The sequence below is a fragment of the Hippopotamus amphibius genome, chromosome 11 (assembly GCF_030028045.1).
Source record: "Hippopotamus amphibius kiboko isolate mHipAmp2 chromosome 11, mHipAmp2.hap2, whole genome shotgun sequence".
Lineage (NCBI taxonomy): Eukaryota > Metazoa > Chordata > Mammalia > Artiodactyla > Hippopotamidae > Hippopotamus > Hippopotamus amphibius.
Genome location: NC_080196.1, coordinates 98,702,299 through 98,726,376, shown reverse-complemented (window position 1 = coordinate 98,726,376; position 24,078 = coordinate 98,702,299). Strand labels below are relative to the sequence as shown.

Genomic DNA, 24,078 nt, shown 5'->3' with positions numbered 1-24,078 from the left:
AATGACAATCCCTAGCTAAGGCAGCCCCCCACTGCCAGGGCCTTGGCATCCCAGCTGGCATCCTGGCAGCCCTGAGGCTTGTTGGGCGGGCTCCACTGCGTCTCTCCTATCACTTTGAAAACAACATGCCACCCTGCCCCCAACCCCCCTATCGAATTGCTGTCAAGCCACAGGACAAAAGAGGACACATTCCAGCTGCATTGGAGGTCACAGGTGACGGGGCTTGGGAAATCGGATGTGGAATGGAACGCTGGGGAGTGGGAGGGGAAGTGGCTTTTCCCTTAAACGTGTTTTTCTCCTGAGTTTTCATCATGAACCTCTAAAGGGGTTCCTGTCTGAAGGTGGAGAAACAGCATCACCGGCTTTCCCCAGGGAGTAGTCAATGTGCCCCACCCATCTCTTCCACCCCGCTCCTTCACGCTCAGTCACCCTATGTCCTGGAAGCCGACGTTTATTGAGTGTAAATACGTGCCGGGGGCTGTGCTAAGACTTCAGCACTTTGCTCATTTAATTATCTCAATAATCCAAGGGGATAAGTCCTGCTGGTGTCTGGGCTCTGGGTCAGGATATGGTACAGCCTAGCTTTGAACAGTCTGCCTGACTCCAGGCCCTTGGCCCTAATCATGACATTACACAGCTTCCTAATCCCATTTTAGGGCTGAGTCCCTTAACTCTCTCTAGAACTAAAATAAACTCTGATAACAGTGGTTGCCTCGGGGAAGGGGACTGGATGACAGGGGTAGGAGGAAGACTTATTTGTCACTCTACGCCCTTTCACTGGGTACCTTGTGAATTTTGTACTGTGTGTTTATTACCTATTCAAATAAATTAGTGATTGGCTTAAAAAATGGATAAACAATAATAAGTCCATAGCCTTCCTATTCACAGTTAGAACATACGTAGCTGGGTCAGTATCAGACCAGTTCTCAAAGGGATCAGATATTTTCCTCCAAACTGGGCATTCAGCATCATGGCTGAGATGGGGAAGGTTCTTTAGAATCTGGCCACATGCTTCCCATCCTCCTGGAATGTACAGAACAAGGCTGGCTTCACCTCCCACCAGATGATAACTAATACACTTAGCATCTGGTTGGCGAGGACTTTTCCAGAGCTGGTAGAATCTATAGGAACAATACCAGTAGATAATATGCATAAAAATGGTGCTTTTCAAAGTCATAGGTGAGATTCCTTCCCTTCAGACATCTGGGCATCGGTCTGAATTCCGCAGGGCTTATCTTTGTTCTTTTGTGATATCACACATTAACAAAGAGGGGAAAAATCATGATGTGAACCAGAAACTGGTTGTACGCAGCCCTCGCGGGTACCCAGATATGATTCAGACCTCACTGCTGGCCCACTCCCCTCAGTTCCTTGCTGTGCTCCCGAACATGTGAATTTTCATGCATATGTTAAAGGAATTCAGGTGAATTACTTTGAAATCCATATAGTGAGTGAATCTAGTTGCTAAAAAGAGTTGACAAGAAGAGGCTCTGACCTAACCAGTTTTTACCGAACACATGAATGTCTAGTGTAATTAGCCATAATTAAGAGTGCCAACGGGAGAGCGTTCAGTTGACTCAGTGAGACATATTAGGGGAAGACAAGGTCCAGTGTGGCTGGAACCTGGTGTATACAGGTGAGACTATTAGGAAGGTTGGGGCTTGAGCCTGTGGGGGCCCTTATCACCGGCCTGAGGAGTGGAAAGAGACCCAGTTCAGTGCTGGGCAAATAACAGAATGTTCCCATTGCTCAAAATAGCCCTGGACACCTTCACCTGCCCCCACCCCCAGAACCCCACTAGTCTAAAATTCACTGGCTTCACACGTATATACAAGAACCACAGGGTCCTTCCCCGGTCCCTCCGCCTCTCTTCATGTCACTAAGGAAAGGGTTGTATAAGCACGTGTGCACAACAAAAGCCAGGGGGCTCACAAACGGGGCGGCTGGGATGAAGCCCAGCCTGACGCTTGGTGTAAGGAAATTCGGGTAACTGCCATTTGGAGCCACACATTTGCAGACTGCGGGAAACGTTTTCCTGAGCCTCTGGAGGTCCTCCTGCCCTGTTCTGCAGGGTTGTGACATCTGCCTATATGTTATCCTGGTGCTATTGGTGCACTGGGGTCACTGCTAAGAGGTGACCATTATCCTGGCCCATGTGGCCGCAGGTCTGGTGGCTTCTGCTCTTTCTATGCCACACCAGGGGCCTGAGGGCCCGTCTTGCGTGGTGCCGCATGGCCACGTCCTCCGGGGCTCTTGCTGCCTCCCTGGTGGGAGCACTGCCCTTCCCTCCTGGAAGCTGGGAGCAGAGACACCCCAGACCCCTCTTTCGTCTCCTTTGCTCCCAGGCCAGCGGATCTGTCTCTCACCAGAGGAGGTCTGTCTCTGCTTGAAACACTGCTCACCCAGCAAATATAGACTGAACACCTGCTCTATGTTAGACCCCTTTCAATGTGCCAGGGATGCAACGGTGAGCAAAGCGAAGTCTCCCCCTCCCCCCAACTCAGGGTGCTTACCTTCTAGTCGGGGGACAGACAATAAACAGAGGTACCTGTATCATCAGCAGTGATGATGCTATAGAGCCAGACAAGGCAGGACAGAGAGGGAGGAGTGATGCTTTAGGAAGGGTGTCAGGCCTCTCTTAATCTTCTAACTGTCCTGAAAAGCCTCTAAATCCCCCTGACATTTTAGGCATTTTGATGCCCAGGAGCTAAGAGTCTAGAATACAGGCTGGTTTTGTTTTTCCCTTTCCACACCCCTCCCCGAGGCAGTGAGGAACGACCTCTCCATCTGCTTGACTGGGGAGAGAGCACAAAGGAAATACAAGGAGAAAAGCAGCCGTGGAGTAAGATGCCTTCAACAGCAGGTGATGGGAAGGGGAGTGAGAGGTGTCACACCTCTGTCAGGGTCTCACTGTGTCCCTCCATCTCCCCATCTCAAATTTCCAAGCGATGGTTCTTCTCTCAAGGGGACTCATGGGGTTGGAGTGTCAGCACAGGGACTGAAGCGGGGTGAGACCATTTTGAGCTGCTGAATGTGCTAATTCCATGTCCAAACCTGACCTTTATAATTGCTACTGTGCTGCCCCTTTCAGAGGATCCAGGAATGCAGAGGATTGGCTTGAAAAGATACTGACAGATTTGAACTCAGAGGAAGTGAAAGGTACAAAGCAGCAGGAGGGGCCCCAAGCCCGAGCAGATTGCCTCCCCCCTTTACACTCCCTGACATCCCAGTTTCTCTTCTCAGTTACTTTCATCATGAGAGGCACGGGGAGGAGTCCTGAAGGCAGAGAAGAGACAGGGAAAGGAGCAGCCAGCTTCCCCTGGGACGCTCACTTCTGATGTCATCCTGCTTCCTAGATTTTGAATATCTTCTCTGCAAAAAGGCTTAGATCAGCTCAAATCTCCTATTTTGTGCAGTACATCAAAGTTCCTGTCCTCTTGACATGTCCTATGCTAAGACTGCACCCTTCAGGCCCTGCATCGTGTGTGGAGCTGGTGTTCTACCAGTGTGGAGGAGGGGGACTAGGGGACTAGGGGACTGGTGAACCCCTCCTCCCTCCCCAACCCCCTGTCCCCTCTCCGGGCCAGATCCTTGGAGAGTCTCCGCACTTCTGGGAAAAGGGAGGCAGAGAAGCTTCTTGGCCCGAGACTGATCCGAAGGACCAGTGGAGGCAGCAGGGACACTGGTCCTGACACCCCAGTCAGGATCGTGAAGAGGAGTCAGGGCTGGGGACACTTGGCAGGCTGCTGGGGAGGGGCCCCACACTGGATGGGAACAGGAGCAGTGTGAGATGTTGCAGTTGGTCTTTTTTTTTTAACATTTTATTTTATATTGGCGTATAGCCAGTTAACCTCGTGATAGTTTCAGGTGCACAGCAAAGTGACTCAGCCATACATATACATGCATCCGTTCTCCCCCAGACTCCCCTCCCATCCCGGCTGCCACATGACACTGAGCAGGGTTCCCTGTGCTGTACAGTAGGTCCCTGTTGGTTATCCTTTTTAAATACAGCAGTGTGTACATGTCAATCCCAAACTCCCTAACTATCCCTTCCCTCCACCCTGCAGTCAGTTGGTCTTCTGATCTGGGCTGGAGGAGCAGAGGTCAGGATGTGGCCTGTGGTGACACAGAGAGAGATGAATGGCGGTGCCCATCACGCTCCACTCTACTGCGATGTCCAGCGTTCCTCCCCAGGCCCTGCCATCAGTGGGGCAGACACACCACCACAGTTCCGAGGCCACTCTGCTCCTTCCGGCGGCCCTGGACCCACTGCCTTCGCCTTACCTCCATGCCCCCGTGCAATTTCAACACAAATAACTAAGCCGTACAGTGGCTCTTTCAGAGCCCAAAGATGATAGCTGAGCTAATTTGTTTATTTATTTATTTTTTTAATTGAAGTATAGTTGATTCAACATATTATTTTAGTTTCAGGTATACAGCATAGTCACTTAATATTTTTATAGCTTATACTCCATACACAGTTATTATAAGATGTGGACTATATTCCCTGTGCTATACGTTACATCCTTGTAACTTATTTATTTTATACCTAGTAGTTTGTACCTCTTAATCCCCTTGACCTATTTTGCCCATCCCCCTCCCCTCTCTCCTCTGGGAACCACTAGTTTGTTTTCTCTGTGAGTCTGTTTCTGTTTTGTTGTATTTGTTCGTTTTATTTTGTAGATTCTACATATACGTGAAAACATACAGTATTTGCCTTTGTCCTACGTATTTCACGAAGCATAATACCTTCCAAATCCATCTATGTTGTTGCAGATTGCAATGTTTCATTCCTTTTTATGGCTGAGTAGTATTCCACTATATATACGAGGTATATAGATACCTCCACTATATATACGTGGTATATATATACCACATCTGCTTTATCCACTCATCTGTTGGTGGACACTTGGTTGCTTTTATATCTCAGCTACTGTAAATAATGCTACTATGAGCATTGGGGTGCATGTATCTTTGTGAATGAGTGTTCTCGTTTTCTTCAGATAGACACCCAGAAATGGACTAGCTGGATCATATGGTAGTTCTATTTTTAATTTTTTTGAGGAAGCTTCGTACTGTTTTCCACTGTGGCTGAAACAATTTACACTCCCACCACCAAGTGTTCCCTTTTCTCCACATTCTTGCCAACACTTGTTATTTAATGCCTGTTTATTAAGCACCTACTTAGTGTATCAAGTATTCCAGCAAGTAGCTGTGTCAGTCCCACAAGAGCTTATAATGCAATTCCCTGAGCTGGAAACCCAAGGATGCTCCTTGATGTCCTCCTCCTCTTCAATCCCTGCATCTAACCAGTTCCCAAGTCCTGTCGATTTTCCCTCTACAGTGTCTCCTGAGTTAGAATCTTCCTCTCCCTGTTGGTTTCCGAGGGCTGCCATAACAAATTATCACCCTGGGGGGCTTGAAACGACAGAAACTTATCCTCTCATAGTTCTGAAGGTCAGAGGTCTGAAATCAAGGTGTTGGCAAGGCTGGTTCTTCCTGGAGGCTCTCTCTGAGGGAGAAGCCATTCCATGCCTCTCTCCTGGCTTCTGGTGGCTGCTGGGCAGCCTTGTAGCTGCATTGCTCCAATCTCTGCCTGTATGGTCACATGGCGTTTCCCCTGTGTCTCTGTTCAAATTTCCCTCTTCTTATCAAGATACCAGTCATTGGATCTGGATCCATTCTAATCCAGTGTGACTCCATCTTAACTTGATTACATCTGCAGAGACTCTCTATTTTCAAACAAGGTCAGAGGCACAGGTGCCAGGAGTTAGGACTTGAACACATTTTTTTGGAGGGCACTATTCCATCCACATCACACTCCATCCTTCAGCCACTACTGTATCCCAGGCTTCATAATTTTATCTGGACCATTGCAATAGACTCCTTGGGCCACTGTCTTTTTCTTCTAAGACACTCTCCACGTTACTGCAACAATCTTCCCGAAAACTAAATCTGGGACTATCATTCCCTTGCTTAAACCAATGACATCACTTTCTTAGCCCCTGTCAAACTTGGGTGGACTCTCTTGCTATAGGAGTAAATCTATGCCATGTGCAGGGGTATCCAGAACCGGACTGTGGGCTCTTTCAGCTGTCTCCCTGCTCCCACCCTTCCCTTTCCGTACACCCCACATCCTAGTCATTCCAGATAAGTGGGCACTTGGCTACCCCAGTGCCTTTGTTCGTGCTGTCTCCTCCACCTTCTCTCACTGTAGAACATCTTCTGACCTCCTTGGCTTTGTCTCCCTCCTTACACAGAATGCAAGTTCTAAGAAGACAGAATCTTTGGCTGGTGATATTCTTTCCCCAGCAGCTAGGGTGAGGCCTGGCACATAGAGAGCTTTCCACAACTGTGGAATAAAGGAATGAAGGAATGAATAAATGTAAATGAACAGGCAGCAGATTCTGGATCTTTCCCTGCTACACTTGTCCCTTCCCCTCTCCCTGAAGGAAAATCAATCTCTCCCATAACATTTTATTCCTAATCTCTCTGCTAGCATTTACTGTATATTTTAGCTGTTTGCCCAGCTGGGCTGTTACTCTGTGAGTTACATGGAGATAGGTACTGGTTCTAATTCATTTGTAAATGCCAAGAACAAACACAGTGCCTGTCAATATTATTTGTCGAACTGAACTAAATCTACTTACAGAGGCAAGACAGAAACGTGAAAAAATCATATTCCCCCACCCCCTCCAATGTATTGCCTCCACTGTATTTACAGAGCTGAGAGTGGGGGCGGGGCAGGAGGTAAAATTGCAAATTCTGTAAGTTCCCCTTTCTGCTGATGCTTGAAAAATTATCTTTCTGAGTCAGCACAGGTATTTTGATACTGCCTTGAGATTTCGGGCATTTTTTTTTAAGTGATGGTTTAAAAACAAGTGCTTTTACATTTACCATCACACTGATGGCGTTGGGTGGGAAAATAACCATCATGAGAACCGTTCGCCCCTTCGCCGTCTACACTTCTAGTTAAGGTTCTAAATCTGACAACAAACACAAGGGACTCCCCAGTCACTGCCTCTCCATCACAGATGGGAGAGCCTGCAGCCCTGGCCTGGGCAGGGCCCTCCTAGAGCAGTCTGGAGAGGCTGATGCTGACTGCAGGGTCCAGAAGGCTGGGCGCTAGGACACCAGCCTCCGGGAGAAGGAAACCGGGGGTAATCATCAGTGAAGTCCAGTTCACCTGCCTTCACTAATCAAGGTGGGTTTCACTGTTGCTGCAGAAGACTCGCACGTCCTCCGAGCAGCACGTCTGCCGGCGTTGCTTCCCCGGAACTGGGAGTCAGCTGAGTCTAGTTGGAGCTGGGCGGGTCCGGAAGGGTTAGGACCCCCGACCCTCCAGCCGCGCATGCGCGAGGGTCCGCTCGGTGACCTCTGACGTCAGAGGGTCGAAACTCCCACCGTCGGGTGGTGCTCAGAGCCTCCATTTTTGAACGTGGAGAGAACCATCACCTCACCTTTTTCTTATTTCCAATCACCTTTCCCCACCCTCCCCACGCTCCTCACGCCTCAGACCGCCCTGCTTCAATCCCATAAATACACCCGGGCCCTGGCTTCCGGGCGGCAGCTCTGGGGCTCGTTCCGCGGGCTCCGCGCTAGGCTGCCTCCTGGAGAAACCCTCTCTTTGCTGCAAACTTTGGGGTCTGGGCTTTTTGGCTGCTGGGCTTCGGGCGGGGGAATTTGGTTCGAGAGCAAAAAGCAAAGCAGTGATAAGGGTTAGGCTCTCCGTTGTGCTGAGTTTTATCCTCCCGACGGACTTTGCTTTTATCACCGAAACAAGCGAAGCCTCCAGGAGAAAGCTGGCCTCTCTCTAACTGTCCTGTGGCTAGAACCTCACTCTAAGCCTCTCTGTTCCTCACTCTAAACCTTTTATTTTCGCTTAAGTAGGGCAGTAATGGTTAAAGTCGGGCTCTATGGAGAGTGACAAAGCTTCGCTGCTGAGTGTTGACAGCAGACTGTGGGGAGGAAGGCCAGTAGGGGAGGCTGGGGAAGAAAGTGGGTTGAAAACTACCCCCAATTCATATCCACCTGGAACCTCAACGTGAAAGGAACTAGGGTCCTTGCAGATGTCATTAGTTGAGGTCAAAAGGCAAAAAGGTTCTTCCCTAGAGCCCCCAGAGAGAGCTTTGCTCTGGGGACACCCTGATTCCAGACTCTGGCCCCTGCAACTGAGGGAATGTGTTCTCAGGTTACCCAGTCTGTGGTAACTTGTTTCTGAAGTCCTAGGAAAAAGCCCTGGTTGCCAATAGTGTGTGCAAGGAATTACCAGAGAAAATTCTTTCCATTTCTACTCAATCTTCTTTCAAAGCAGCTCAGGACTTTGGGGGTGAGGTGGGGATGGTGATTGGAGTTGTACTGAGGAAAGCAAACAGATAAAGTGAAGCAAGTGTTTGTTTTTTTCATTTAAACAGGGCAATAATCTTTAAAGTCAGGCTTTATTGAGAGTTTTCTAAGTTCCTTTCTTCTTAGATCAGAGTCTTATCTCTACACAATCAAATTAGGAGTGTGTGAGGGTGTGGATAAGGGTACCTGGCCCTCAGATGTTGGGACCAAAAAAGCTGGCAGACTCGGGGCTCACGGGGGCACGTAATCCTGACTCGAGTTCTCCTGACTTCAGGATTGTGTTAAAACAAACTAAGGGAAACCACGAGGATAGGAGCTGTTTCCTTGCTTCCCTTCTGGGACTCCGGGCCTAGCCAGCCCCCCGCCCACCTACCAGTGTGGGCAGTTCGGACACCAGCTTCCAGAGGTGCAAGGTCAGGGTGAGCAGAACCAAGGGCCTGAGCAGTCCCTGAAGGACTGAAGTGATTGATCAGGGGCTGCTTAGTGAGAGAGCTGTTCTCCAGTCGTTTCCCAAACCCCTACATGATTGGGAGCTTACGAGGAAGACAAGATCAGTGCCGGAGAAAAAGTATAAAGAGAATGCATTTACTCATGCCTGCAAGAAGTCCTGTGTGTGAATCTTCAAACCACCATAAGTACAAATGCCAGCTCAGTGTGTGCTTGCCGTTTTGGCTCCAGATCACTGCATTGAGTCCCAGGTGTTTTCTTTCTCTTGTTTTTAAAGCCTTTCCTCCAATAACTTCAGCTTTCCAGAAGCTTCTTTGTGAATCATCCTTTCCATCTACAAGGGGGAAGTTGATTTTTGACAGCTCCATCAAAAGTTCTCAGTTTCTAATCTGCACCTGCCCCTCCCCACTCCCACCCTGCCTTTGAATCCCTTCCTCTTTAAAGTACAGGCGTTTAAACTTAACCCTTTGGTTGCATGTTATAAATTCACAACCCTGGTCCCTGATCAGTTGGACACCCCCACCTTCAGTGCCTGGTGTCCACTGTACCACTACGCTGATGTCTCCTGGGGGGTTTGTATTGGGAAACTCATTTGCTCATGGATAAGACAGACACTGGCTACTCAGGGACAGGTGGCTTCCATTTCAATCTAAAGATTGAGGCTAACACAGCACTAAGTCATTAGCGGTGAAGAGTTAATTTAGTGGAAAGCACATATTAACCACAGCACAGGACCCTCGGGCAGGTTATTGGGTAGAAGATCAGTGTCTCGACAGAGAATTAGATGAGAACCGGACTCTGAAGGGACAAACCCTCCCTGCCTCTGTCAGCAAAGGGACACGGGACCAAGAGCAGGCTCGTTGGATGTCCACCCCTTTTGAGGAGCCACTCTGTGCCTTGCACCACGATGAGTAAGGCTAACCCTGTCCTCCTCTCGTGGACCTCATTGTCCAGGGAGCTCTGTTTCTCCTGCTGAAGACGCTGTCTCTGAATCTAATCGGGTAGCTGTTACTGCCGGCTGGGTAACTGTGTCCTCCTAGAACTGTACCCTCAGGATATTTTCCATTTAATCAGAAGCGAAACGTAAGGACCTATAGCTGTCCTGCTGCTTACTTGAAGTACGTGGCCTATAAGGGACTCTGCAAGGCCCAATCCTGCATTTTCTCATTTTTGGCAATGGCCATCCGAGACAGGCAACCTGCCTGTAGGTTTATGTTCAGATTTTCCAAGTGCCAAATAGCATCACCCCTGTACCCTTTGAAGCCTCGCTGAATAGGCAAGTAGTGTAGTAACCATGACAAGTATTTCCTGTTTCTAAAGTTTACAAGAACTGGCTTCGTACCACGTATTATTGTCAGGGCAGTACGGTAACTGCTACTACCTTGGTTTTGGTTTTGCTCACAAATTCTAGAAATTGTAAAGAGATCGATTTGAAAAACGCTCTCCTAGAACCTAAGGTTTAATTCCACCCCGTCCCCTTATCACCCAGTCTGAAATCTGCAGAGACGTTTCGGTCTGTGGGAATGATACCACAGCTGAGTATTGCTCCTGGCTCAGAACCTACAGCTGGGATTCACTCCGTGGCCTCGGGGCCTGGAGGGAGGGAATCAAGGGGCTCAAGTGGGTCTGTGGAAGCTCTTGAAATTCTCGGGAAAACGAGACTTTCTGGATGAAAGAAGCCGTAACTTTTCTCAAGCCCCGAAGGGATCAGAGGCTGACAGCTACTGGTCTTCCTTGTGTGGCCGTGATGGTTTTCATGGGCGTGGACTAGGTCTGTGGGCCTCCACAATGGTGCAGGATGAATTCGGGGCCCGTACGCTGACAGAGCAGCCTACCGAAAAAACAGGGCACTCAGTACATAGAGGAGGGAGAAGCAGCCACGAGCAGCACTGGGCGAAAGCTAGGAATCGGGGAGCATTCTCCAGCCCACTCTCCCCCAATCCTCTCTGGGGCCCTACTGGCTTGTTCTAAATCTACATACGAGTCCTTCCCCCCTAACAACTCTTAGTAGAGGCAGATCTAGAAGCCTTAGGAGTCAAAGGAAAAACCTGGTTCCAAGGGGAAAGTGAAGTTTAAACCCCACTTCGTTTGTATTGTTTCCATGGCAGCAGGTCATAGAACACCAAAGCTAAGGAGGGCCAAGAGATACTCTCCAACCCTCTCATTTTACTGTGGAAGAACAGCCTCAGATCCAGTAACTTCCCCAAAGCCATTTCCCATGAGGCAGCACATCCGGGACAACACCTGGGTCTTCTGAGGCCCACTGCTCCTCCATCAGCCAGCTCCACTTCCCTGTCTCCCCCTTATCCAAGTGCCAGTCTGTTCGGAACATAGCAAACAAAACAAAACCGCAAAGAGTGTTCAGAAATGCTTGAAGGCATTCAAGAAAAATCATTAGCCTTCCCAACTTCACTTATGTTTGCATACCTCCTAGTTGCATATGTGGAAATCAAGGCTCTCCTCCCCATCACCCAGCAAACTCTCAGAAGTAGGAAAACAAAGATGCACACAGGAAAGAGACAGTTGTTTTTTTGGACCATTGTACTTGGGAGTTTACCACGACATGGTCTTATGTGTTAGAATAGCTGGTATTTCTCCTTAACAATACACAACCCTAAGTCCGAAAGGCATGCATCTCTATGCTATTTTGCAAACATTAACTGTATTAACGCATGTAAAGCATTTAGAGCAGTGCCTGCTAGGTGTTAAGGGCTACACAGGGCTTGGTGATTATCATTAGTAGTGGTGCTGAGACTTACATCACCTGAGATGCACAAAAACACAGGCTTCTGGCTTGTGCTCTGAGAGTCTGGCTCATACCATGTTACCAGGCAAAGGTTGCACTGAGTGCACAGAGCCCCTTAGCTCTAGGAAAAGGTATTCATCATGGAAACCCAAGAAATCAAATGGGTGTTTACAAATTATTTCTTTCCCAAGAAATCGGGCAGGATTGAAACCCCAACTGGCCAAAGATTTTGTGCCTCCCGGGAAGGTCTGGAATGAAGAAGAGTTGGTCAAGTGAGGGGGTGTTTCAGGATCAGGTTTCCAGATTGGGGATTTTTTTTTTTTTTTTTTTTTTTTTTTGGTCTTGCTGTGTGGCTTGTGGGATCTTAGTTCCCCAACCAGGGACTGAACCCTTGCTCTTGGTAGTGAAAGCACGGAGTTGTAACCGCCGGACCGCCAGGGAATTCCCAGGATTGGGGATTTTTAGATGCGTGTCCTCCACTTTGTGTTCTCTTAACATTCAAAGCCTTAAGTGAAGCTCCTTTTTGGGCATCCCAGCAACTCCTAAAAATAAACTCAAGTTCTTGAAATATTCTAGTTTGCCTTTAAGCTTTCTTTGGCTGGAGACCGGGCTATTTTCAGTTTCGCAGCCCCAGGTGGTATGGATTTGATCTATCGAATGACAAATGACCAAATGACGCTGGGCCCTGTAGTGAGGGCTCAGCAGATACTTAGGAAAGGTTAGCCAGTGGGCGAGGCTGCAGCCAGCCCTGGATGGCTGGAGAGTGGGCAAGCTCCCATTTAAAGTTTCCTGGAACCCCAGGGGGAAATTGATGTGTAGACAACCGTTGAAAGACATGGTGCTATTTGTATCTAGCCCAGATAAAGAACATTCAAAGAACATCTAAAAAGAAACAGGAGTTAGGAAATTGTCCCACAGGAGAACATGGTGGCCTATGGTGAGAATGCCCAGCTGAAGCCGTGAGCTGAGGAGCTTAACTCCCCTGGCTCTGGGCGGTTGAATGTGGCCTTTAGAACCATGGCCTCTCCTTTGATCCATCTTCTCACATTTCCCTGTCCTCCCTCCCCCTCTTCAAGTTCACCTTGCCCCAGGCCCTATTGATCCCCTGGCATTTTGACCAGCTCCCCAGCACCCTGTCTAGGAGCCACACCCGGTACCCTTTGTGACACTGTCCTTCAAACTAATCCTCTGCCTAAAGCTGCCCAGCGCCTGCCGAAGGGCTCCAGGTGAACCTCATGTGCCTTTTCCTCCTTCCTTGAGCCATATCCTTTCCTCTAGCATCCATTAGGAAAGCTTTGAGCTGCCATTAACAGAATAACCAACTACCAGTGGCCTGAAGCATAAGGACTCCTCTTGTTCCCTTCACAAGAAGTCTGGGGGTCGAAGGCCTTGCTGTTTGATCCAGTGGCTCGAGGATGCCTGCCAGTTCCCAAGTCCATCCTTTCTGCTCCACTAGCCATAGTGGGTTGGCTCTTTAGTCTCATGTTGGTTGCCTCATGACTGCAAGGTGATTGCTACAGCACCAGGCATCACATCTTCATCACAGGAAGAAGGAAGGGGGTGGTGGTAGGCAAGGTACCTACCGTGTCTGTGCCTTTTATATAAGGAAAGCAAAACTTCCCTGGAAGTTCCTTAGTGGAATTCCTCTTACATTATCAGCCAGAACTGACCCCTTGGCCCTTTCTAGCTATGCAGGAGGCTGGGAGGGTACATGGTTTTCCAACCTTTAGTTGGAGGTGGCAAGGGAGAAAGGGGGTTGAGGATGCTGTTGAGATAGTCGACCAGTAGCATCTACCACATCTGCCCACTCTAAGCAGAAAAGCATCCCGAGACTGCACTGAAATGTTCAAGAATTACCTAAGAATTGATACATAAGAGAGCACCCTCTAGTTTTTGCAGGAATCTTATCCATCAAGTGGAAGAGGAGGATTCAGTGGTGACCTTCCTTTCACTCCTGGAGCAGCACTGTTTGTTAAACTCCATCCATTTGGCCATTAGCATAACTTGTCAAGAATTGCTATTTTTTCCCTGTACACCTTGTCTCTTCAGCTGGATTATAAGCCATCTGAGAAGAGGGATCTTATCTCACACCACCTTCTATTGTTAGTTACTCAAATGAGTGTCATGCTCTTCTTGGCATCCAGGACACTCCTACTAATGATGAAGGTAACCCTGCACATCACAGGGTGGGCGATGAGACAACACACCTTACGTGGGCTCCACGGGAGACACGTAGGAGGCAGAATCTCTTGGAAATGCCAGGTAGAAACAATGCGGTTGTAAAAGCAGGCATGTTGGATAGAGATGGGGTTGGAGATGGTTGTGCAAGCAGAGTGTAGGTTTTCAAGCTTCAGCCTGCTCTCAAAACCAGGTTTGGAAGTGTTACTATGTTTGGTCTACCCTTCCCCCTGCTTGTATTCATTCATGTTTATTCAGTAATGGAGTCCCTACTATGTGCTAAGGTTCTAAAAATTCAGCAAAGGATAACAAGTCCTGCCCTAAGAGCTTGTGAGGAAGCTGATAGTCACGCAGTAAGGAACAAGGACCACTATAGTCTCACACTCACTGTGTCTCGGGAGCTCAGAAGTTCTCGATTTAGATTAGGGGGTGTTCCCAGCCCTTTGGCATTTGCTTTAACTTCCCTTGCTTTAACTTGTTTAAAAAACCTGAGTTGGAAAGAGCTTTAGAGCCAGCTAGACTTGGCTTTAAATCCCAGTTTTGCCATTGACTGTGGGACACAGGTGGAGATTTCTAACCCCTGACATCAGTGATCTCATGTGCCAGTTCTTGGTTACCGCCTCTGAGTTCTGGAAGCACCCTTCAGTACATGCTTGGTGATAACAGAACTTCATTCATTTCTCCTTTAAAGTAGGCACGATGTGAAGCTTCCTCAGCAGAGGGTGCAGGAAGAAGAGGCTTGTCACTTTCAGCACTGGTTGGAGGTTGGGGACATGGTTGTGTGGTCATCCGGTAGAGCCTGCCCCAGCCACAGGGCCCAGAACGTGGTCCATCTGAGGCCTTGTAGCCTTGGCCTAGCGACAACCACCCTACGATCCTCTCTACTTGGAAAGCGCAGCTCTGCATGGCCAGCCTGCTCTGAGGGCCTCCTGCCTGCACCAACACCCAGACTCCCTCCACGAGCCCCCACGTGGCCCATACACAGGGCTGTCGTTCCTCCTCACTACCCCCACCACACGTAGCCCACCCCTCTGAAGGCCTCAGCCTCTGCCCCTGGGGGTCCCCGACTCCCACTGTACACCTGGGTGCTAACTGCTGACTCCCTGCCTACACACAGAAGGGTGGTGTGTTGCTCGCCCAGCACTTCCAGACCAGCTCTGGCCTGGCCAAGCTGGCAAATGTCTCTGTTACCTGGTGGCCCAGTTACACCTTCTCCAACTAGGTTTGTACCCCTTGCAAGTGGTCCCTGCTTGGTACTCTTCCTCCCATAGAGCACCTTAGGCTTTCCCAATATCTCGCAGCTACTCTTCTAATGCACTTAACAATCCTTTATACTCAACTTCCCTTATTTAACCTAATCTGTGGTTTTTGTTTCATGATTGGACCCAGGCTATTGACCTCATCAGTAGAGAAGAGATGCTAGCATCCGTATTCCAGACTTATTTTACCAATCAAATGAGAAAGCCGACGTAAAGAAAGAGCACTGCTCTGCTCATTTGAGTTGCTCTGTTTTCTGCCTTAGCCACTACTGGCTCTTCACAGAACGAGGGAAATGAATGTTGATGAGTGCCAGGCACTTGGTGGAATAGTGCTGATGTGCGTGTGGTTAGCCTTAGAGGAAGAGACCGAGGGTCAGAGAGGCTGAAGAGGTTACATGGGGTCATGCATGAAATATGCGATTAAGCTGAAGCCAGGTGTCTCATCCTGAGTCCACACACCACTCTGGGTTTCTGATTAGAGCCCTAGGCCCTCCTCCTGCTCACCTGAATGAGAACAGTTTTCCTACCTGACAAAGCCACCCGAGTCTCAGCACTCACCCCATGCTGAGAATTAGCTGAGCAGCAGGAGAATCATTTGCTGGAGTTTTCATAATGACTTAGAGATCTCCCCATGAGAGAAAGGTCTGACTCATTTTAAAGGTGTGAGCCTGTGGTTTCCCTTCCTCTGGGAGTTGGCCTCTGAGGACCCTGCCCTTGGGGCCAATGTGTGAGCCTCGGCAAGTATGCACTGGACTGTGAAAAGCTCCATTTTGAGAAAATCCCATTGGTTACGGTCATACTTCCTGGAGTTTCATATCAGCAGTGAACCAACCTGTGTGGCTGTTGCTTGAATCTAACTTACAAAAGGCCAGCAGTCTTTGTTACGGTTCACTGATGCTTCTCCAGTCCTTAGAACAGCTTGATATACAGTAGGTGCTCAATAAATACTCGAGCGGATGAATCTTACGTGGTCAAGGATTCATCATATTTCTTTACATGTGGGGCTTCACTAGGCTTTTAAAGTAGGATTTTATTTTAAAAGGTAGAGGAGGAATGAGTATACCTTAGTAGGAACAGGGCTCTTCTGTAAGTCAAGGCATGAGACACCATGGTTATGATATATTACAGTGATCAGACCACCCTAATCAAAGCTTACGTGTCCTATGTTTCATCCTTTCCAGGTGTTATTCTCTTAGCTATCAGCCTGTAACTCTGATACACTAGTTAGCAATGATGGGTGGGTAATGTCCCAGTAAGTAACATAGTGGCTTTTTAAGTGGAGGCCTTTGGAAAAAATTGTCCAGTACCTGGCAGAGAATTCTACACATGACAGCTAGTTCATAAATGTTTGGCACTGATACTGTGATGATGGCAAGATCTTAAAATAAAGGGGTGACAGAGGTAGTGGAAACTCGTGCAGGGGAGGAAGGCTCAGGAGAGGGTCGTGGTGTTTTTAATCAGATAATCTCCCTAGGCATCTCAAATCATGACCAGGAAGCTACCCGTGCTTTCTATGCTTAATAGTTCAGTAGACTTGTGTTATCGCTTGTGTAAAACAAAACAACAAAACCCAAAAAACTTTCTCTGAGTGTTATAGATGTTCAGGCATAGAGGGGAAACCATGAACACATTAAACTCCTGGACACTTTGAAAAACCTTGCTTGTTTACCAGAAATTTCTTTCCCCTCTTCCATTTTAATACAATAGAAAATATGTAGAGTGCTTCTTTTTAGAAACACCAGGATGTGAACCAGTATTGTCTCTGCTTGTGGTTAGGAGACTCTTGGGAGAGAGCTGTCCCAAAGACAAACAGATGAAAGCCCAAGCCCTTTCAAATCAAGACGTTTAATGAGTGAAGTTGTGTAGATCTGACTCAACTGGTGATGGTGTTCATTCATTTACTGATTCTTTTAACAAGTGTTTATGGAGCCCCTGCCAGGCCTTAAACAATGTAGAATGGAAGCTCCCTGCAGATGGACATCTTGCCTGTATTGTATCCCATCACCTGGGATACTTTCTAGCACATTGGAGGTACTCGATAAATACTTGAATCGATGAATGGTCCTAGCACTCAAGGAGTTCATAGCACAGGAAACCATGCTAAATTTCTTATTCAGTTAGCACTTTTATGCCAACAGACTCTGAGCAAAGTGAGCATCAGGGTAGCTTTCAGGAGAAAAGGAGAGGTGAATCACTGATGGCAGCTACCAGCCATGGGGAGTATGGAAAAGTGCAGTTACGCTGTGGTCCTGTTTCCCACTGGTGGTGTGTAAAGAGACTGACTGCTTCTCACGTGTGATTGGCAATAAGCGTCGGGACCCTGGAGCTGCACATATTTCAGCTCTAGGTTGTCATGCGCTGGGGGAGAGACTGTCTCCTCCCCTCTTTAAGCCCAGTCATCGATTCCTGCACAGTTGAATGGGGCTGCTTCAAAACAGGAGTCCTGTGGGCAAAGATGGATGTGCTTGGGACTTCCCTGGAGGTCCAGTGGTTAAGAATTCGCCTTCCAGTGCAGGGGTTGTGGGTGTGATCCCTGGTCGGGGAGCTAAATCCCACATGCCATGCCTCACGGCCAAAGAACCAAAACATAAAACAGAAGCAATATTGTAACAAATTCAATAAAGACTTTAAAAATGGTCCCCATAAAGTCTTTAAAAAAAAAAAATAATAATGGAGATGCTTGCCCAAAGTCAGAAATTCCCTTCTCCTTGGCTGGGCATAATTCTGATGTTTTGAAATAATCAATGAGCTAAAAAGAGACAAGAACTTAGTTGGAGTTTGCTTCCTTGAACAAAATCCAACATCAAGGATAGCCAGTACCGTGTTGGGTTCACTCCTCGCAAAGTGAGGCTTATTCTGTCCTCCCTCCCTTCCTCATTTTATCTTTTCCTGTCTTTCTCTCCCCCCTAACCTAAGCAGTCCTGAACCCCCTGCTTCTTGTGAATGTGGTTTGCCTGCCACCAGGCATCTGTCAAAGTGGGGGAGGCATTTCAAGATTTTATAACCTTCCTGGGGTGGAGATGATGGGTAGTGCTGAAGGCCAGTCATAACTCCACTACTTCATAAGAGGCGGGTTCAGAGGACATGCCTCTTTGGTAATTAACCAGCAAGCTGGCCTATTTGGGGGACAAAGATTGCTGATTGCTACTTTACAAGCTCTGCATATTTGATTATGTGAAGTTTCCTTCCGGGAAGATTCACACCAGCTCTTGTGACTTGGTCAAAAAAGTTAACATTACTTATTTAACATGTAATTTACTTCCATCTTCCTGAGAGAGTGGGGGAAGATATTAAGTGATTGTCAGAAGGCCTTTTGCTTATAATGGGGTCCCCGGCACATACAGTTTTTTAACTCAGGACGTCTCTAATAGCTAGAGAGTTTGGGGATTAATGTTTAGATCTCAATCATTCCTTATTGTCTGATATCATAGTCATCAAGGATTAACACTCCTGGGATTGCAGTTGTGCCCTATTGTGGGATCTCCCAGAACTATTCTATTAATATCACTTTTCATCTTCTAGGTACAGATTCAGGAAACAGTCAGGGAGCAAATCTCTCTCAGCCAGACGCCAGCTTTCTCAGAGTCTCCTGGGGAGGTGTCTGCCTTTACTGGGACCACAACAGAGTCCTTCCCCCACTCAGGAGGGATCCACAAGGAAAATGCATCACTGGCCCAATACCTGGAGGTAGAAGGCTGTACCCAAGGCCCACGGCATGAAAACCAGGATGGAGAAGACAACACACCTGGACATCCCTGGGCAGACCTAGGGCATGAGCTGAGCATCCCAGGAGCCAGGAGTGAACACATGTCCCTCTGTGGGCTGTCAGCGCACCTCCCCCAGGAGAACAGCACTGATCCTGGGGAGCCCCGGGCTCCCTCTGTTGCTTCCCTTGAAGTCACACATACCGTCCCCACCCTGGAAACTGTGTGCGCTGGGCCAAGGGACAGAGTAACAGCGAGTGTACGAGACTGTCTTGAAGCAGGTGACCAAGAAACATGTGATACCGTGGGCTCTCCTGTTGGAGCCCCAGTTGGTAAAGATTTGCCTCAAGAAATGTGCTCCATGGACTTAGAGCTGGCAGGTCAAAGCAAAGTATCTGATTTATGCTCTCCCGATGGCAAGACACCGGACGTTCTTTTTCAAACACGAGGTTCTGAGCCTCTGCAGTCTACATACGGAAGCAGCAATGAGAGACCCTCTGCCGTGTTCCCTCTTTTTATCAGTACTTTCACCTGGAACACTTCCAAAAAAGCCAGTAAAGTTGCCACCAGGGAAAATCTAGCTCAGGTGAATTCCACCTCCGCGTTGGCCTCTGTAGTACAGGCTGGTCAGGAGGGGCTGTGCCCCAGCTACCCAAGAGGGCTCGAGGAAAGACTGCCTCTATCTTCTGAGAGTGACTCTTTCGAGTGGTCTAAAGAAGGCAGTGACGAGAGTTCCAGCACCAGTGCCCCGGATACTGCAGATGCACTGGCCAGTCATGGTTCAACAGCAGAGTTTCCTCGGGAGAAGCCAACAACATTTGCTTCTGTTCTTGAGTGTTTTGAGGTGACCAGGGAGAGTAGGGACACATCCACTGTTACCGCTGCCACCAGAGGCCACCCACCCAAATACCTCCATGTCTCAATTGCTGGGAACAGCTGTGCGGGTGGCCCTGAGGAGGACCAATCTCGGGCACCAGATGAAAATATTTCTCAACTTCCTTCCAGGGCACAGTTGGGTCATATTTTAAAGGGTTCCACAACTGAATCTTCAAAAGAGCTAGCTTCAAAAGTGCCTCCCAGTGGACCAGGAATCTATATCCACGTTCCTCGGCTCCCAGAGGGAGAGGGTTTCTGTAGCAATTCCCCTCTTCAGATTTATAACCAGTCTGGAAAGAAGAGCCAGACCATAGACAGAGCAGACACGAGGAGCCTTGAAGAGAATTTCCAAGAAAAAGGAAGTGAAACAACACAGAGGCTCCAGCAGGGTTCTCCTGACGATAATTTCCAAGAACGTTTGCCCACGATATCTGTTGTACAAGGGGAAATAAACCTGGTGACCTTGGACCACTCATCAGGCAACTCCAGGGAGGAAAGAGGACAGAGCTCGGGCTTGGGGACTCGTGTGTCTGTGATGGCTGAATCTACAGTGAACGAGGACAGTCAGGCTCTGAGCAACATTCCCCCTCTCTCTAATATCCTTCTGCAGGAGCCTAAAGAGAGCAGTTCTGGATATTGGGAAGCAGGTAAAAAGCTGAAGATTATAACCCTAGAGGCTTCCATTTCAGAACCCTGGCCACCGAGACAACTGACAGATTCTAAGTGCAAGGAGTCCGAAGCTGGTCTCATCCCTGACAAGGTCTGGGCTTCATCTGATGTTCTAAAGGCAGATGCAGCCGTGTCTGAACTGGACCCCTCTGAGGCATCAGCCTGCAGTCCTCAGGCTGAGTCTGGCTCAGCGATTGCTAATGACAGAGAAATCAAATGTGAAGACCAAGCTGGCCGCGCAAATTGGAGCTGTCTTTCCTCCCAGTATTTGAGCCAACCCAGACTCCTGGAGTCATCTGTGGACCCTGTCGATGAAAAGGAATTACATGTCACAGACTTGCTATCAGAGGCTTCCAGAACTGGAAGGAAAGAATGTGTTAACAGTGTGAGTCAAAAACAAGAGGAAAGCCAACTCAAGGTGGAGAGCCCTGCCTTCTTCAAACAGTTCCTGACCAGCCCTAAAATCTTAGCGTCCTCTGTAGATCCCGTTGATGACATGAGTGTGGAGTGGGCCAGGGTAGAAATACCAGAGCCTTCTGAATCCACACTGGGGGCCATCAGAGTGGAGAGTAAACTGGCTGATGGAAACTTGAGCCAGAGAGTGGAAGTCCAACCTGCCATCTTGCAAGTTCCGTGCCCCGAGCAAAGTGGAGAAACCATTCCACGTGAAAACAGCATCAACCGAAACCAAGGGGACAGGGGGAGGGGGGAGGCAGGACAAAGTCAACATGGCAAAGCAAAGAGGGACATGCAGTCTGCCATCTTGCCAGTCCCGGGTCCTGTCGAAGGTGGAGAAACGATTCCAAGGGGATGCAGCAGAAGCCAAATACAAGAAGGCAGTGAGAGGCGCTTAGAGGAGCCTGAACAAAGGGAAAACAGCAAAGCAGAATTCGTTTCCCCCACTTTACCTCTTTCTGGCGGTGCAGGAATGACTCTCGCGTCTATTGGAGTTGATACTCACAACTCCACAAGTCAAAGTCATGACCTCCCTGAGAATGATTTAGTAGAGTCCAGAAACCATCAACACGCATCTTCTGACTCAAAGGAAAAGGGAGCTATTGAGAGTGAGTGTGGGAAACATGTGCCGCCTTCTAGTGGTCTCACTCGGGGGCCTTTTACTTCATCTCTTGAAGGAAGCATCACAGGCTTTTTAAGAAGCCACAAAATTGAGGAACATAAAATAGAGGCGCCCCCAGTTGGGGAAACCAAACCCACAAGCACATCTGTCTCCCCGGCAGTGACACTGGCGTTCGTTTCCGGAGAACGTGCGTCAGAGAAAGTTCCTAAGATGCTACAGGACCCCTGCCAGCGGGGCTCCATCCTGGGTCATGGGAAAAAGTCAAGGGAGGAGAAGGTTGGTCCCATGGCGGCCCAAGCTGCCTGCCTCCCCGGGGCTCCTCCAGCAGTGACCGGGTCAGAGGAGGTCAAGGAGAAACAAGAAACCCCAGGAAGTGGACACTTAACTGAAGGAGTAAAGAAGAAAATTCTGTCCAGGGTGGCTGCCCTGAGGCTGAGATTGGAAGAGAAAGAGAACATCAGGAAGAACTCAATCTTTCTTAAAAAGAGTCCTAGACTCGAAACATCGGTATCATGCACAGATGAGAAAAAAGACCCCCAAAGGCCACCTTGCAAAAGCGAAGGAAGAGGTGAGGCTCTGCTGCTTCCTATCATTATGAAAGTTTGGGTTTGTTAACCTGATGCCAAGTTCATGTGTCCTCCTGAGCCCTTGCCGTTAAGGTGCGTGCACACTGGGGAGGTATCAGATGCTGTGGCTGTGTCCTGTGGCCGGGCATGTAGGCCTGTGGGCCTCGCCCTCCCCTTTGAGTCTGACGTCCCCCCGGGTCTCTGTTCCAGGTTTCAGACCCCTTGAGGCTCAGAGCCCTGGTGACTGCGGTCAGCTCTGCTTTGCTTGGGGAATCAGTTCAGTGCCAAACTCCATCCCATAACCCAGCTTTTAGCCTCTCTTCCCATGAAACCTGGCAGAAGTCAGAAGAGGCTGCAGAGAGGTAACGGGCCAGTGCAAGCTGGGGCAAAACGCCGCGGCCTCGTTAACCCTGAGGGGAGACTCTTCCTCTGACCTGAGCCTTTACTGTGTTCCCAAACCGCATCAGATGGGCCCACAGCCCCTGCTGCAGGAAAGATTAAATAACAAAACTGCTCTCCAAAGAGGTCGGAGGTATCCAACCAGGTTTCTAGTATATATGTTTTAAAACACTTAAAGAGAATGAAACCATGTTTTAAGAGATCTCCAGCGGTTTCAGCCCAGAGGGAGAAAATCTTATATTGGAATTCTTGTCTGTTTCCGTGGGAGAAAGGGCCATCCAGGTGCCGGTGGAGGGTTTGATCTCCGGAGCTGCTCAGCCTTCCCAGGCATGAAGGGCTGCAGCCACAGAGAGCACAGCCTTCGGTGGGGGGAGGCAGTTAGGACCGTGTGTGTTGGAGTGTCAGGGGTAACTCTGGAAGAAACAGAACAAACTGAGTAAACTGTCTTTTAACATTCAGAGCTTAGTACAACCAAAGCTTTACGGTCACCAGAGGACTTCTCAGTCCTTTGCCCTCAACGCTTGGCCAGAATATACACAGAAGATAGATCTAGCTTCACTCTCAATCTTCATTTTAGCTCCATCTTTTTTTTTCTTTCCCCTCCACCCCACACAGAAGTCCTTTCCCAAAGCCCCGAGACCTCCTGACCAAGACAGCTTCCTATCCTAGACCCTCATTTAGTTCTGCTGCCCATTTTATGCCTTTCCCTGAATTTCCCTCCCCCACTTTTCTGTCTTCAAAATTTACAACAGGTTGTGGACATGGTTGGCAGCCTCAGGAACACTTAGGTGTCAGTGAATCGCCCATGAAGGGCCCTTGAGGAAATATGTCCCAGGTGGGGCTGCAGGCTTGGTCAAGACTCTGGACCAAGAGTTGACACCATGGGCCAGAGCCCCTAGCACAGGTAGCCGAGTAGGGCCAGATGATGTGAAATGGGTTTTGCCATCAATAAGGACTTGGTATATGTAATCTTTTCCCCATAATATAGTTAGTACCCTGAGCTACTCTCTCACTGAAGAACTTGTTACCCAAAAGCCACCCATTCTTGGAAGAAAATAAGCTTTTAGATACAGTCTGTTATCTGAGCAAAGTCTGTTGCCAAGAGCTGGGAGGCACATTTAGCATATTGAGGATTTCACAGTAGTGGAATCTGAGGCAACAGAGCAAACAAAACATCCGTTTTGATGACTTTCGGCTTGCTGTGGGTTATATAACATTTCGTGTTACCAAAGCTGTGTAATTATGGAACTTGGTGTGTAATAGACCGACACCACATTTCCAGTAACCTCGCTACCTGCCTAATTATTCCCACCACCTGGCTGTTAACCACCCTCCTCTTGTCTATGCTGCTGCCCAGTGGCTGCCCTGAGTAACGACATATTTACCCGGTGCGCCGAGCTCTCGTCCCTGATTTTAAAAGTGACTCCAATAAAAAGCTTAAAAAAAATTAAAAAAAACCCAAAGAAACCCATGAGAAGGAAGTTAGATTGAATTAGTTGCATAACTCAAGAAAATATTGAGTTGATACGGCTGCAGTAATTTAAGTTTTCATAATGCCCACATGTTCAAACTTCATAGTTAAAAATTAGGTAAAATTTAAAAAATACATATGCTTGTTTTATTAACATTATAAGCTTGTTAGAGAAGACCCAGGATGTATTACTTATTTTAATTGAATAACATTATTTTAATGTCAAAAAGAAAAGATGACCTTCAAAGAGCTCAGCCTAACCCCTGGGAATTTTCTTTATTGCTCCTATTTCATTCAAGCAGACAGTTCTTTTTTGCTAATGGACTTGATATTGGACAT

The 24,078-nt window shown here is 48.3% G+C and overlaps 1 protein-coding gene across 1 annotated transcript in view; it reads left to right on the top strand.

Annotated features, from left to right (window-relative positions):
- The window catches only part of ALPK2 (alpha kinase 2), an 80,342-nt gene that overhangs the window by 14,653 nt on the left and 41,611 nt on the right, over positions 1 to 24,078 (top strand). The window contains exon 2 of the mRNA XM_057699255.1: positions 18,499 to 21,871. Within this exon, the coding sequence (XP_057555238.1) occupies positions 18,499 to 21,871 (3,373 nt within the window). The remainder of the gene's footprint in view (positions 1 to 18,498; positions 21,872 to 24,078) is intronic.